Source organism: Leuciscus leuciscus (assembly GCF_965113295.1).
Source record: "Leuciscus leuciscus genome assembly, chromosome: 10".
Classification (NCBI taxonomy): Eukaryota; Metazoa; Chordata; class Actinopteri; order Cypriniformes; family Leuciscidae; genus Leuciscus; species Leuciscus leuciscus.
Genome location: NC_138734.1, coordinates 17095846 through 17112699, shown reverse-complemented (window position 1 = coordinate 17112699; position 16854 = coordinate 17095846). Strand labels below are relative to the sequence as shown.

The window sequence follows — 16854 nt, the reverse complement described above, 5'->3', positions numbered from 1 at the left end:
AGATTGAAGCTAAAAAATGTGCATCCATCCATCATAAAAGAACTCCACATGGCTCCGGGGGGTTAATAAAGGCCTTCTGAAGCAAAACGCTGAGTTTGTGTAAGAAAAATATTAGCATAAGAATTCCACTTAAGTGTAAAGCGCAACTTATGCGAGTAATGTGATGTACTGCTGATATTTATGCTACGACATGCTATGCTATGCTACTTCTGACGTCATAAGTTTCGTAAGTTGCGCATTAGGGGCAAGTAGACAGCGTATGGCCGTTTGGCCGGAAGCTAGAATTTTACTTTGTAACGTGTTAAATATGAATATTTCTCTTACACAAACTCAACGCTTTGCTTCAGAAGGCCTTTATTAACCAACAGGAGCTGTGTGGAGTTCGTTTATGATTGCAATCCACTGCCATTATAAAACTTGGAAGAGCCAGGATCTTTAATATAACTCCGATTGTATTCGTCTGAAAGAAGAAAGTCATATACACCTAGGATGGCTTAAGGGTAAATTTTGGGTGAAATCATGGGCTAATTTTCATTTTAAAGTGAACTAATCCTTTAACACTTTTGTGGAAACCATGATTTATTTCAGGATTCTTTGATGAATGGTGTAAGTGTAAATTAACAGCATTTATTTGAAATTATAAAAGTTTTGATCAAAGTTCTGTCACTTTTTATCAATTTAATGCATCCTTGATTAATAAATATATTAATTATTGAAAAAAATCGTACTGACCCTGAACCTTTGAACGATAGTGTAAGTCTGTGTACTTATTTTAGGAAGACAGAAATTCTGATCAGATTATTTAATTAAATTAACAACATTTCCGCTTACAACTTATTTTTTCTGTTAAAAAAAAACTGCTGTGACATTATTGGATTTGTTTTTCCCCCTTTGTTTTTTGTTTATTATTGTTTCAATTATTTTGATAAACCATTTGATGACCAACATTAACTATGGTTTGTTGCTTTACATAATATGGGGCATTTCAATTTTTGAAAAATTCTTGAAATTGTGTGGTTTTGCAGGCCGGTGTACACTAAGGCTGATGGGAAAGTTTGTATCCACCCTAAATCTGTCAATGCGGAGGAAACACAGTTCCACTACACATGGCTCATCTATCACCTGAAGATGAAGACCACCAGTGTACGTACCTTTTTTAAGTGTTTGTAATGTTTTTATCTTTGCTGACGAGTCAAATATTGAGGCTAATTTGTTACGTGTGTTCTGTTTATTTACTTTTCTATTGTTGTATTTGTATTGTATTTGAATTGTATTTTATTGTATTTTATTTATCTGGTAGATAGAGCAGTGTTTCCCAACCGGGTTGCTTCGGCATCCTGGTGTGCTGTCTGGCGAGAGCAGGGGTGCTGTGCCTCTCAAACAGCTCGCGAGTGCTAAATGGATTTCTTTTTTGTGGCTTGTTGCTCTTAAACGGTCAAATACTAACAAAAATATTGTCTTGTCGAGTATTTACATAAACGTTGGTTATGTCATAAGTGAACTTAAACAGTTCAGAAATGCATGTGCAACAGTATATTGGATCTGAGCGTCAGGTCTTAAAGTGATGGTGAACTTTATGTTGGCTTCTGAAGTTCCACAGAGGGTCCCGCCTTTGAGTTTTGGCTTAATTGACTAATGAGAAAGGTGCAATTCTCAAGTGGTAAAAGTTCCTTTGCTTGAAAAGCTGACTCAAACTGCCAGCTTACTCCAATCATGCAAATGTGTCCATTTATACTCTGATAAATATAACAAACTCTGCATTCTATGAGAAGACGATGTCCACCAAAGTGAGAGTCATTAAACGAGGAACATTTTGATAGGAGACACCACCTAGATGGGGCTACATTTAAGTAGTAGTTCTATCATCAAGCAGTATATACACTATACAATATAAAAAGACAATATACAAACAGTAATAATACTCAAAATGTACTGGGGAAATGCCTGTTCTTTCATTAGACAGATTTGTAAATGAATTAGTGGAGAGAATTCCATTTATATGGGACTACATGTCTGTTTCTTGCAGCCTGTACTGTTCTCTCATTGAGAACAATCAATGTCCCAACTGTCTTTGAAGTGTGCGAGTGGAGCAGAAGGGTGGTGATTCACAGTGGGGCAGACAGACATAAAGTCTACTTGAGTGAGGAGTTGTGAAGATTAAGGGTAACAATGGTGTGTTTGATTGGTCCTGTCGTTACATAGAGTTAGTTTGTGGAGTAAATATACAGGCTATAATCTGTTTGTGTATACAGCTTGTTTTAAAATGGCGGTACCATTTCTTTACCATTAGTCAACTCCGACTGGCACAGACTTTCGGCAACTATTGTCGACTGATCTAGACTGCAAATTGTGGCAAAAGTCGTGTAGTGTATTCCAGCCTTTATGAAGATATGAAATATTTTATGAAAATAATTCTCCCCCAAACCAGTCTGCTTGCGCAGATCACGTCATCAGCGTGTTCCTGGTCTATGCAGAGTTGTAGACAGACAGTCTTTTTTCATAAACTACCTTCCACAGTTCCTCCTGAAGTAAAACAACAAGCTTATGCGGTGTACACATAACCATAATTACGAGATGGCAACCCGTGGCGTCAGGGGCGGAGCTAGACTCTCAGTACAGTGGGGGCGGAGCTTCATCATGGGGCCCTCTGCCACCAAGTCACTTTAAAATTAAAACCGTTTTAATTTTTTGACAAGTTTGAATTGACGAACAAAGAAAACAGTTTGCCAGTCAAGTAAAAATGTTTCAGCTCCACGGACAGATTCTGCACATTCAGATGCTCCCAATATAGACTACTGTAACGGAGCTACCAACATTGTAAACTCCGAACCCGTACATGAGAGAGCCTATTCAAAGCAATGCAATTTCTTCATACGTTTGCGATATAACGAAATTTTAATTTTAATTACAATGGTCATTGGTCATGTTTGTGCTTTTTGATTAGGCCTATTTATTATGTGCAACATTTAAATTAATATTCAGAAACGGGTAAAGTTACTTCTACCGTTTATTTTTCTGATTAACTTTTATTAGCCTGCAAACCAAAATAAAATGGGCCTAGGCTAGGCTACTTGATTATATTATTATTATTATTATTATTATTATTATTAAATTGGATGGGCTATCTCTGCTATTCTGAATTAACAGGATAGTTAATTTTTTTTCTTCTGCAGAACAAATTGTATAAAAACGAATAACATACGAATAATAAAAATAAAATAAAAATCATATAAAGATCAAGAAATCCAGAACAAATGTTTAACAAAATTATGAAAATAAGGATAAATTATGTTTGACAGGGAACGCATCTCAAGGTCGCGTGCACAGACTCATGTTGCAGTTGGAGCAGTCATCTCCGAACAACAGGCAAATAAAATATTAAGCTAATTAAAGTTGGAAAAGTTCAGTGAGTGATTTTCTTTTTCTTTTGTTCTTTGATCAACATTAATGGTAGCAGCGAGTATATGCTGTCAGTGCACTGATTCAATAGGAATAGGCTTACTGTTTTTCTTTCTCAACCTTTTAAGACAAAACCGACTGTTTACGGGGATATTTGAACTTGAAAAAAGGTTGAATTTCCGTGGTTGAAACAACAATTCTTCTAATGTTTATTCATGTTTATTTGATGCTATAAATTAACTAGGAGGATAATTGTGTATGTGTCCGTGCACTAGGCGGCTCTTTTCGTGCTTTGTGAGTGCGCAGCACAGAAAACAGCGGGCATGCAGACATGTTCTCTCGCGTCTTGCGCTTAAAGAATGCTATCAAGAAGAACACCGTTCCTGTCCAGTGACGCAAGATCGGCGGCGTTTGAGGGGCCCCTAATTGGCACGGGGCCCTGGGGCGGCCGCACCCAAGCACCCACGCTATCTCCGCTACTGCGTGGCGTTCTCGGAGCTGTTCACGTCCTTAGACTCTGATTTAAGCGTTTTTTAGGTAATTTAACGCCGTCTCTGTGCTCTGGCTGTGTGTGACCAATGTATTTTGGACGAGGCGTGGCTTTGGAGACGCTCTGAAGGGAGGGTGGGATCTAATGCTTTTAAAGCTAGCTTGCTATTGCTAGCCTCTCCGGAATTGCCTACCCTGGTTTAAACAATGAATTTGGATGCTGGATGGGATTTGCGCTGATCTGAAGTAATGCTATGAAGCTTATTATTGTATTTAACCTAATTATAATATTTACAGATCAAACCCTGTGTCCCTAAAAGTAAACATTTAGAGTTTTTTTTCTAATAAACAAAAAAATCGTACTTTATGAAATATGGATAACTTTTTACCTTTGAGGATGTCCCCAAAGTGAAGTTTTGTTAGCTTTAGTTTAACAAAACTGTCCTCGGTAAACTCACGCACATACACTTGTGCTGTGTGTCCATTTGCTCATATCAAAGGAAAAGACTACTGTATATCAATTTGTTGAAGAGCTCAGTGTTTAGAGGACGTGTGTTTGCAGATTAATGCCGCCCCCAATTTAAGTCCATCTTTTATTCAGTTTCTGTGTGCCTTTTACTCAATAGCCTCTCAAAAGAGATCAAAGCTCCTTACCAAATCAAGGAGTACAATTTCTGCCTTATCTCTCCTTGCTCAATGAGTCTCACACACGCACAGTTGCACCTGCGGCTGTTTTTGGCAGGAAAAATGACTATTTTAACTATTTGGTGGCTATCTGTCACAGTGATGCAGATTGAACCGTCCTGTCCTGTGCAGCTGTGTCCCCAGGGTGAGACCTGGCATGCCGGTCTTATTGTCCTTTTCCGAGAAAGCAATACTGGAAATAGAGAGTGAGAAATCAACCTGTGCTAACACTAAAGTCACTCATATCTTTGTTTTTAATCTCTGTTTTTAGTTTGACGTGAAATCAATAATTCATGCTTAATTGGTTCACATTAGGGTCCTGACCAGGTTTAGTTTGCGATTAAATGATGGAACATTGTTGCTTACTTTTTTTCTTTTTCACTTAGTCTTTCTTTCTTAGCAGTTGCATCGCTCCTTCATATCGATGCAGAAACATGGGTTCAGAGTTAAAAAAATCACATGTAGAGGGAGGAAAAATATTGTTAAGCGTGACAAGGGAGACCCCTAAAGAAAATTGTCGGATAGTGAGATTGAATTTTTAACTTGCTTCACTTTTTATTGGCTGGCTTCACTTTTTATGACGTCCTGAGCAATCCAGTCATTTATATAGATCAGTGCTCAATACTGTGTTCAGCAAATAAAGAAGGGAGGAAGTGCCAAAGAAATGCTTTTCTTCCTCTCTCTTTTCACACGCATTTACACCATTCTGTTTCTGCGTATGGGGATATAAGTCAACCTGCCGCAGGACATTTTCACTCACAAACACAGTCTATTTCTCCACTCGCTAATGGAAACGGATTACATTTAAGCACAGAGACAGCCTGAAAAAAACCCCCCTAAATTTTCTTTTGCATGGATGCAATTCTTTTGCAATTTGTTTGCTATTTGTACATTGGGCTAGTTTTGCAAAACTACAAACAGCATATTGAGTAATGCTTGATATCTGCAAAACTACAAACAGCATATTGAGTAATGCTTGATATCTGCAAAACTACAAACAGCTTACTGAGTAATGCTTGATACCTGATCAACAAGTGCAAGTGGGTCAGTGACAAAGTTCAAGATCAAATATCTATTTTAAAACTCATGGTAAGTTCTTAGAAATGTAATGTATTCATCTTGATTTGAAAATGAATACACTACTTTTCTAGAAATGACTTTAAAGTCAAGTGGTGTAATATTTCCTTATACACTCAAATTAATTCAGGGTATTATTCTGAATTATTACTAAAAAAGCATTACTAACACTTTATTTCAGTTTCAGCCTTTTGGATATTTTTATTTTATTTATTGAGACTTTTTTTTTTTTTTGTGATAAGTTGTAACCACCTTGACATTATTACATCACATTTTTTTTGTAATATATTCACATAACATTATAACATACATCACTTTGATGTGAGGTAAACTGTCTGAAGTAAATTTATTTTTTTATATATATATAAATAATTTCACTTAAATGGCAATGCAAATAACCTATTAATTGTCATTTAAGTGAAATTACTTAACTTACATATACAAGCTTTATAAAAATGATAATTCTAGAAGAAAATTTCAGATGGCACTTAGAGGCTTTTGCATCTGAACTCTTCATATATATACTGTATATATATATTATATATATCATATCATATTATATTATATTTATATTATATATATATTATATATATATATATACATATATATATTAATATTATATATATATATGTATATATGTATGTTGGGAATAAAAAAAACTATTTGTTTGATTTCTTTTCCTTCTTTTTCTAAAGATCTTCCTCTACGACTGCACCGAGGTGTCTCCATTTTCATTGCTGTTCTTCGGAGGGGATATTTCCATCCAGAGGGACCAGGACCAAGAGACCATCGCCGTGGATGAATGGATTGTATTTCAGTCCCCGGCGCGCATTGCTCACCTAGTCAAGGTTTGTGTTAATTGGACATGTTTTTATTTCATATGCCACATGTGACTTGACAGGGCACTCAGTGATGAATTGCAATTATATTTCAAATTTATTCTTTAAATTTAGGAGCTGAGGAAGGAGCTGGACGTGTTACTGGAGGAGAAGATAAAAAGTCCACGTCCTGTGGACTGGAATGACCGGCAGTCTAAAGATTGTGCCGTCATCTCTGCCATAATCGACCTCATCACCACACAGGAAACCCCTGCTGAAGAGCCCAGGAGAGGCAGCCAATGAGCGCAACCACCAGCAGCTTATTTATTTCAATGACATTTAGCTGCCACAGTGAAGACTGATCTGCTCTCACAGATGTGTGGAAACCCACTCTGATCTTTTTTTTTTTATCAACACTTGCAAGTGTTGGAGTAAATACTTACAAACATTAAAGATAAGAGAACTTTTTTGTCACTTCTTTTTTTATTTTAGCATTGGCTTGAGTTATTGTATGCTTTCTTTACAGTAATTCATTAAATTGACCATAATATAATCCATTTTTCTATGGAGATCTTCCATTAATAATCTCACTTTAAACACACATACATATAGGTCAAGTGAAAGTTTAAGGAATTAAATATCTTTACTCTTTAAATGCACATAAAAACATCTTGAATATGAATCTATATACTGATTATTTCTATTGATTAGTTTACAAATTGAGTATATCTGATACATATTTACATTTGGCATGATTCATGTTTACACTTTCCCTGAGAGTCAATTATGAGAGTGAATAAGCGAGTGAACATCTCTGTGCTGCTATAAAACTTTCCTTAACTTTAAATAGGGACTCCTTGTCCACAAAATGTTACTTGTTCATGTTAAAAGCACATTTTTGTGGAGGACAAAACAAGAAAAACCCTCTCATATTATAAATTGAGCCCTGAGCTCAGTTTATGATCACATAAAATCACTGTTGGATAAAGTAGAATTCCATAAGGTGTGTATTTTATCCTTTGTATCCCCTTTTGAAGCAACTAAAGCAGTTACTGCACTGTAGTGGTTTGAGTTCATCCACAGTTTTATAATGTGCTGCGCGTTCCCCAGGAGGAGGTAATGTCTCAGACATTGGTCTCTAGGCTTTGCAGACGGTCCATCCGCTGCATGTTTTTCTCAATGGTCGCCTGACAGGTGATGAGTTCAGCACACTCGGCTAAGAACCAGCCCCTCTCTCCATCCCGCAGACGCTCTCCTTCATACCAGCCTGAAACCACAGACAGACATCAATTGAGATTCTTGTGTACACAAACCAGACACTGAACAAAGAAAAAATATTTGACTACAAATAAACAAAATCTGCTGTCGGAGCCATGGCTTAGCGGTCAGTAACATGAATGTGCCATTTCTTACAGCAGTTCCCCCTTATTTCCCTTGTATTGCACACTTTCTCTCTTTTTTTTTGCCAGCTTCTTTTATAAAGAACAAAACAAGAGTCTAGAATTTTGCATGAAACTGGTTAAGAACTGTGCAGCTGTGAAGTTTTAAGAGTCGGGTATCAATTTGATAAACTGAAGTAGTGCTGAGATAAACACTTTTTCTACTTCAAATCGCTCTCCTTTGAGTACTGTGGAGAGCTTTTGGAAAGGATGAAATGTTTAAAAATAAAACAGCCTGCTTTCAACTGTCTTTTGTATATTTAATGGCCATTAAAAGATTCAAGGGGCCTTTGAAGCCCTATCCCATGAGCCCTGGCCTTTCAACATGAAAGCCAGCCAATGGGCAGCAACCAGAGCGAGACGGTCGCTTGACCCTCTGACCAGCACCATCAAAACTGAGACCTTCAGCTGAGCCTCACATGAAAAGACATCCCTGTGGTTACGGGACTACTCAGTCTGGGACAATAGTCATTATCCAATAATCACAGATCTGTTCTCTGAAGAACTTTAACACAAGCAAGAGGTCAGATTTGTGTAGAGAATTCAGCATGAAGAAAGATTCTTTAAAGCAGTGGTTCTCAACCTTTTTGACTCCAATTACTTTTTGACTCTTTTAATTTGAATGAACAGAAGTTAATGCATACATCCGCACGAACATCCACAGACATCTAAAGTGACAGTTTTTTTGTTTTTTTATGGGGATACATTCGAATCTTTTTTCCATCGCACTGTGAATACAACTGACCAACCAATAAGAGTTGTAATTTTGGTCATGTATACAATACTAAAGGAAGAATCCAGATCCAGCTTTCTTTCTCTGTACTCTTGGATTTGGTGTAGTTTTATAAACATCATAGTAAATAAAAAAAAATCTGAACCGCTGTTTGAAAACATACATTTGTTTGATGATGTTTCTTCCCTGTCCAGTGTCAGAAATTAAAATTTTAAAAAATTAAAAAAAAATTTTTTTTTATTACAACATTTTGAACAATAAACACAAAGACAATTATGACAAATATCAGTCATAGCAAATCAAACATCAGAATATACATTTGGTGTATATCAGTGGATAGCATTGTACATTGTCCTTGTGTACTGCTGTATTTCTACTTTTCCGTAGTGCCACCCACTCTCAAATGCATTTTCATTCAGTCAGTCTGCTGCTTTTTTTTTTTCTTTTTTTTTCTTGATTTGAACAGACATACTGAATGCCAAAATCAGACTGAATTATCGTTTTGGTGTGAAGAATGAGAAGAATGGAAGAATAAGGGGGGTGATCTCACCGTCCACTATCTGTGACAGCAACACCACATCAGCGACCTGTAGAGAGAGCTCATCCGGCTGCCTGGCTGTGTACGTCCTCGTCACCTCCACCTGCATGGCGTCTAACACAGAAATACACACATTTATCACTTTAACAAAAATAAAGTGACACTATGACAATCTAATCCCTAAATATTCCTCCTTCGGTGTAATTTTCATGCATCGTTTTACTATCCACCTGGCAAAAATCATAAGCTTATAGAAAATTAATACCACACTTCTCACAAAGCAGCAGATTTGAGGCATCGTTCAGGAAAAACACAGTTTAGTAATTGTAACAGCGATTGTAACCAGCGACTTGATTAAGCAGTAGCTGAGTAGTGTCGCTGTAATACTTCATGGCCAGAGGGTGGCACTGTTTCGCTGAAACTGGTTATACTCACTCATTCTGTCATTCTTGTTGTCACTGTTGTTCCGTCCCAGAGCGCTGATCCACCGGGCTCTCTCATTACTGTCACCAAAAACAAAAACAAAAACACACCATGATTATCTGATAACCACTGAAGCAGTTTTTTTCACTTATTTTTATGTGGTCTTATTTGGTCAGAATGAATCCAATTGTGAAGACCAAACAACACAGATCATCTTCCTTTTTCACATTCCTTTATTGTTCTGGACCATTCAAAGACACACCCCCCCCCCCAGACTCAGGTACAACAGCAGGTAAGGTTACTAGGAGAAACCTGACCTCGGTGCTTGAACATTCAGTACAAGAAGCATCTGTTCACTCTTGTATGCTCTTTTGTGTTTGTTCAGTTTCAGTGTGAACATTCATCTACTTTCATACAAAGAAAGAAAGAAAGAAAGAAAGAAAGAAAGAAAGAAAGAAAGAAAGAAAGAAAGAAAGAAAGAAAGAAAGAAAGAAAGAAAGAAAGAAAGAAAGAAAGAAAGAAAGAAAGAAAAGAGATAGGTCATGCCATAATATTTTACTCTTTCAATCCTTGATGATTTGAGCTGTGACGTACATGAGTCAAATTCAGCACAAATATCCCACACTAAACATTATTGTATTAGGAAAGCAGAAAGAGACAAGGGGGTCGTCTGTCAGAAACTACTTCTTTGTTTAATGAGATTTGCTATTAAGTTGTGAGAGGAAAATACTGAAAACCAGGGGTAACATTTTCAGAGCTGACCTGCATTCGAGCCCCTAAAGTGAGTCAGCCAGACTGTGGGATGTTTAGCACAACTGCAGCGCACACAGATGCCAGTCCCATGTCACGAACTGAGCTGACCAGCTGCATGAGTCATGCTTTGCTCATTCCGGTCCCGTTTACAGCTAAAGGGGTCACAAAGGCCTCCCCTGTTCCATTACCGGGAATCTTAATGAGCGTGATTGTGTGGAATGATTCATTCGCTAACTAATTAGTGTTTATAAAGTAATTAGTGTTTAATAGAGTCACTGACAAAGAGGGGAGGAAAGAACATGGGAAATCGCATATAATCTTATATAAATCTTAGCATAATTAAAAGATTACAATACAATTTTAATATATATATATATATATATATATATATATATATATATATATATATAGTCAAGTCACCTTTATTTATATAGCGCTTTTTACAATACAGATTGTATCAAAGCAGCTTCACATTGATAACCGGAAAATAATACAACAAAGTATGTTTCTAGAAGAAAATTGCATCATCGTCCACCCTAAGTAAGGCAGACCAATAATATTGTTGAATATTAAATGTCCCCAACTAAGCAAGCCAAAAGCCAAGGTAACAGTGACAAGGAACCAAATCTCCATCAGGTGACAGAATGTCCAGACACAGGTCCGTCATCGGATCTCGGATAAACCTCGGATAAACAGAGAGACTAATATTAGCGTAGACGCCATTCTTCTTATGATGTAACGAGTACATCAGGATTTATGGGAAGTGTTCCCGGTTCCAGCTGACCTAAACTATGCAGCCTAATATTGAATTATAGAAGTCTATAATGTGTTATGTGTATGCTAGGTCAAAGAGATGTGTTTTTAGTCTAGCTTTGAACTGACAGAGTGTGTGTGCTAAGACTGTTCCAAAGTTTTAGTGCTAAATAGGAAAAGGATCTACCGCCAACAGTCGATTTTGATATTCTAGGTATTATCAACTGGCCGTAATTTTGAGATCGCGATAGACGTGAAGGATTATAATGCGTTAAGAGCTCGCTCAAGTACTGCAGAGCTAAACCATTTAGTGCTTTGTAAGTATCAGCAATATTAAAAAATGTATACAATGTTTAATAGGGAGCCAATGCAGTGATGACAGAACTGGGCTAATATGGTCATACTTCCTGGTTCTAGTAAGAACTCTAGCTGCTGCGTTTTGGACCCGTTGCAATTTGGTTATTAAGGGTGCAGGGCAACCACCCATAAGAGCATTACAACAATCTAGCCTTGATGCCATGAACGCATGAACTAATTGTTCCGCATTTGTCAATGAGTGCATATGACGTATTTTAGATATATTTTTAAGATGGAAAAATGCGGTTTTACAGATACTAGACACGTGACTTTCAAATGAAAGATTGGTATCAAAGAGCACACCCAGGTTCCTGGCGACGGCGAAGACTTGATAGAGCAGCCATCAAGTGTTAGACAGTATTCTAGGATATTACGTGAGGAAGTTTTTTGTCCAATAATTAGAATCTCTTTTTTTTCAGAATTAATAGTAGGAAATTACTAGTCATCCAGTTTTTTATATCAGCTATGCATTCCGTTAATTTTGTGAATTGGTAAGTTTTGTCAGGGTGTGAAGAAATATAGAGCTGAGTATCATCAGCATAACAGTGAAAACTAATTCCATGCTTCCTAATGATATCTCCCAAGGGTAGCATGTACAGAGTGAAAAGCAACGGTCCTACTGAGCCTTGTGGTACGCCATACTGAACTTGTGATCGATGAGACATCTCTTCATTTACTGCTACAAACTGATAACGGTCAGATAAGTATGATTTAAACCATGCTAATGCAATTCCACTAATGCCAACATAATTTTCGAGTCTATTTAAAAGAATGTTGTGGTCCATAGTATCAAATGCAGCACTAAGATCGAGTAACACTAATAGTGAGATACAACCACGATCAGATGATAAGAGCAAATCATTTGTGACTCTGATGAGAGCTGTCTCAGTACTATGGTACGGTCTAAATCCTGACTGAAAATCCTCGCAGATATCATTTCTTTCTAAAAAGGAACATAGTTGTGAAGATACTGCCTTTTCTAGTATATTTGACAGAAAAGGTATAATTTGAGATCGGCCTGTAATTGACTAATTCTGTACGATCAAGTTTTTTTTAACAAGCGGTTTAATCATAGCAAGCTTAAAAGTTTTTGGTACATATCCTAATGACAAAGATGAATTAATGATATTAAGAAGAAGATCTATGACCTCTGGAAGCATCTCTTTCAGTAGCTTAGTCGGTATAGGGTCTAACATACATGTTGTCGATTTAGATGATTTAACGAGTTTAGCGAATTCTTCCTCTTCTATAGCAATGAATGAATAGAATTTTTCCTTAGGGAGACTATAATGCACTGCCTGATGCGATACTGTAGTAGACGGTTGCATGGTTATAATTTTCTCCCTGATATTATCAATCTTATAAGTGAAGAAGTTCATAAAGTCATTACTGCTGTGCTGTTTGGAAACTTCTGGCCTTGAAGCTTTATTTTTCGTTAGTTTAGCCACTGTTTCAAATAAATACCTAGGGTTTTGTTTATTTTCTTCTAATAGGGTTGAAAAATAAGCAGATCTAACAGCCTTTAAGGCCTCTCTGTATGCAATCGAGCTCTCTTTCCATGAAATGCGAAATACCTCTAGTTTTGTTTTCTTCCAGTTGCACTCCATTTTTCTGGCTGCTCTCTTAAGTGTGCTCGTTGTACCATGGTGTTGGACTATTTTCTTTAATCTTCTTTAAGCACATCGGAGCAACTGTGTCTAAAGTGCTGGAAAAGAGAGAGTAAAAAGTTTCTGTCGCAATATCGAGTTCTTCTAAGCTATCTGGGATGCTGAGATGATGAAACTGATCAGGAAGATTATTAATAAGGCAATCTTTAGTGGCAGAAGTGATAGGTCTATTTGTAACACAGAGTGCAGCCTTGGCTAAATTAAGTTTACACGAGACTAGATAATGATCTGAGATGTCATCGCTCTGCTGCAGAATTTCAACAGCATCAACATTGATTCCGTGTGATAATATTAGATCTAGAGTATGATTACTACAATGAGTGGGTCCTGACACGTGTTGTCTAACTCCAATAGAGTTAAGAATGTCTTTAAATGCCAATCCCAATGCATCTTTTTCGTTATCCACATGTATATTAAAATCACCAACAATTAGGACTTTATCTGCAGCCAGTACTAACTCTGATAGAAAGTCAGCAAATTCTTTGATGAAGTCTGTATGGTACCCTGGTGGCCTGTATACAATAGCCAGCACAAATCTCAAGCGTGATTTATCATTTACACTATATATTGCTATATTAAGCACCAACACTTCAAAAGAATTATATTTGAAACTAGACTTCTTAGTAATTCTGAAAATATGACTATAAATTACAGCAACACCTCCCCCTTTGCCTTTCAGACGAGGTTCATGTTTATAACAGTAATCTTGCGGGGTGGACTCATTTAAAGTAATGTAATCGTTTGGTTTTAGCCAGGTTTCTGTCAAACAAAGCACATCTACTGTAGATTATAGTCTGTAATCACATAATTAACAATAAGTGCTTTTGAAGTAAGGGATCTAATATTCAGCAACCCAAGCTTTATCATTTGCTCATTTGTATTATATCTGTTTTTTATTAAAAAATTTACCCTTAGATGGGTTTGGAAGTTTTTGGTATTTCCTAATTCTGGGAACAGACACAGTATCTATATGATGATATCTAGGTGAAAGAGGCTCTATGTGATGGGATTTATCTGACCTTGGTGACGTGAGACAGCTCGCAGACGGTCGGTTTAGGCAGTCTGTCTGCTTCCTGACCTGAGCCCCAATTCATGTTTGAGCTCTAAGACAATGTGCCATATTACTAGAGAGAAGAGCAGCACCATCCCAGGAGGGGTGAATACCATCTCTTTTTAACAGGTCAGGTCTGCCCCAAAAACTTTTCCAATTGTCTATGAATTCTATATTATTTTGCGGACATAACTTAGACAACCAGCCATTGAGTGAGGACAATCTCATCACTCCTGCGAACAGGAAGGGGGCCAGAGCAAATTACAGTGCCTGACATCATACTTGCGAGTTTACACACCTCTTTAACATTAATTTTAATGATCTCCGACTGGCGGAGTCGAACATCATTAGTGCCGACGTGAATAATAATCTTAGAGAATTTACGATTAGCATTAGCCAGCACATTAAAATTTGCTTTGATGTCAGGCACTCTGGCTCCTGGCAAACATGTGACTATGGTGGCTGGTGTCTCTATTTTCACGTTCCGTGTAATAGAATCGCCAATAACTAGGGCACATTCAACAGGATTCTCAGTGGGTGTTTCACTGAGTGGGGAGAATCTATTTGAAGTTGTAATCGGAACGGAAGAGCGGTGTTTTGTCCCGTGACTACAGCGCCTCACAGTCACCCAATTGCCCTGCTGCACGGGCTCTACTACAGCCGGAACCGAACAATGTAAAGAATTCACTAAGCTAGTCGCATCCAAAGCAGTATCTAAAGCCTTTACGCTCTTACAATTAACCTCGATTAAAGCTTGGATGCGTATCTCTAGTTCTGAAATCTTCCCCGTCAGCTTGACTATCTCCCTGCATTTATCACATGTAAATCCTGTGCTGACGGTGAAGGCTATGCTATACATGTTGCATGAAGTTCAAGTAACAATAAGAGGAGAAGATGACATGACTCACCGTGTTTGTTGACTGATCCTACTCACCTAAGTTGTTCGATGAACTTGTAAAAGGCGCGAGCGCACGTGAGAAAATAAATAAATAAATAAATAAAGAGTGGACGGATGGCACGCTAACAGGCTAGCGAATTACAAGCGTGTTGTGCTAGCAATAACGATTTAGATTGAAGCTAGCGATGTCAGGTTAATGTGTGATTTTGATTACGTTTATATATATATATATATATATTAGGGCTGGGGGAATTAACGCGTTAATCTTTGCGATTAATTTGAAATGTTTAACGCGTTAAAAAAAAATAACGCAATTGACGCAGCACTTTTTTTTTTTTGCCTCGTTTTAATGATTTCCTGTTGCGTCTGCTATTAAAAAGACCGAAATATGCCGTCCCGCCCCTCCATGTTCGGCGGTCAGGTTTCATTCTCGGGCAGCTTTCATGAGCGGGTCTTTTCCGCTCGGTATGTGCGTCGCGCTCTGTGCTCCGCGCGCACGCGCGCGTGAGTGTGTGTGTGTGTGTGTGTCGGTCGGTCGGCGCGCTCTGTGCTCCGCGCGCGTGTGTGTGTGTGTGTGTGTGTCGGCTCGCTCTGTCGTTAATGGCCCAGCAGCGGCGAGCTCTCCGTTCCGTGTGTGTGTGTGTGTGTGTGTCGGCGGCTCAGTCGTTAACGGCCCAAAGGCTTCAATCATGTACTAAGCACTGGAAAAGTAAAGTCCACTCAAGTAACGTGAAATTTCTCTGTTGACTTCTGTTTGCTGAGCTGGTATAGCCATGCTGGGCAACAATGGTAAAATGACCTGCTCTGATCACATGCTCTGGTAATAATAGCTTTGTAGGACTATATTTTGTTTTAATAATTAATAAAATAATAATAATAATAATAATCTGTTAAATTGATTATGTTGATTGATTATTGAAAAAGAATAATATATTGATATATTGATGTTTAATATTTTAATATAGGGCTATTTTCTGTTCCCTTTTTTTCCTGTGTTGTTTAATTAGGTGATTCTTAGTTTAAATATTGATGATTACAAGCTTGGGGGAAGCGCAATTAATTGCAATTAATTACAGAAATTGTGCAATTAATTAGTTAATTTTTTTTAATCGATTCCCAGCCCTAATATATATATATATACACACACACACACACACACACACACACACACACACACACACACACACACACAGTATATACATTTTGTACAATTAATGCATTTATTCACCAAGGAGGCATCAAATTGATCAAAATTCTTTCAAACTTTCTATTTATCAAAGTATCCAGAAAAAAAGGTATCACTGTTTCCACAAAAAATATTAAGCAGCACTGTTTTCAACATTTATAATAATACAAAATGTTTCTTGTGCAACAAATCAGCAATTGGGAATGATTTCTGAAGGATCATGTAACACTGATGACTGGAGTAATGATGCTGAAAATTCAGCTGTCATCACAGGAATTATTTACATTTTAAAAATATTATCAAAAAGAAAAGTTAAATTGCAATAATATTTCACAATATTGCTGACCCCAACATTTTGTTGTGTTATTTATGCCAAGCAAACAAACATAAATAATCAATATGTGCCTGAATTGTTGCAATGAGGAAACAACACATAATCAACCAAGCAAAGACATCCTTTACACACTCATTGTGCATGTCCAAATATTAAATGTGTAATGCAAACTATGAGGAGGTTTGCTGAACCCGTTTCCCTCAGCCACTTGTGTAGTTAGCATGAGAAGGGCAGCTGTCTATTCACATCCTTGGA

At 37.4% G+C, this 16854-nt stretch overlaps 2 protein-coding genes and 2 long non-coding RNA genes across 4 annotated transcripts in view; 1 reads left to right on the top strand and 3 right to left on the bottom strand.

The window, feature by feature from the left end:
• Nucleotides 1-6934, top strand: part of dhx36 (DEAH (Asp-Glu-Ala-His) box polypeptide 36) — a 74477-nt gene extending 67543 nt beyond the window's left edge. Inside the window, exons 23-25 of the mRNA XM_082182885.1 lie at nt 1026-1143; nt 6345-6497; nt 6603-6934. Of these exons, the coding sequence (XP_082039011.1) occupies nt 1026-1143; nt 6345-6497; nt 6603-6770 (439 nt within the window). The 3' untranslated portion in view covers nt 6771-6934. The remainder of the gene's footprint in view (nt 1-1025; nt 1144-6344; nt 6498-6602) is intronic.
• Nucleotides 1-16854, bottom strand: part of LOC309508555 — a 320760-nt gene that overhangs the window by 133053 nt on the left and 170853 nt on the right. The gene's annotated exons all lie outside the window — the stretch shown is intronic.
• On the bottom strand, nt 3258-6165 carry LOC309508620. Its single transcript, XR_014209611.1, has 2 exons — nt 5596-6165; nt 3258-5555 (listed from the first exon to the last, which is right to left on the bottom strand). It is a non-coding gene; the product is annotated as an uncharacterized lncRNA (long non-coding RNA).
• LOC309508320 (rho guanine nucleotide exchange factor 26-like) overlaps nt 7073-16854 on the bottom strand; it is a 70656-nt gene continuing 60874 nt past the window's right edge. The window contains exons 13-15 of the mRNA XM_082182896.1: nt 9613-9680; nt 9190-9291; nt 7073-7734 (exon numbers count right to left, since the gene is read on the bottom strand). Coding sequence (XP_082039022.1) covers nt 7592-7734; nt 9190-9291; nt 9613-9680 — 313 coding nt within the window. The 3' untranslated portion in view covers nt 7073-7591. The remainder of the gene's footprint in view (nt 7735-9189; nt 9292-9612; nt 9681-16854) is intronic.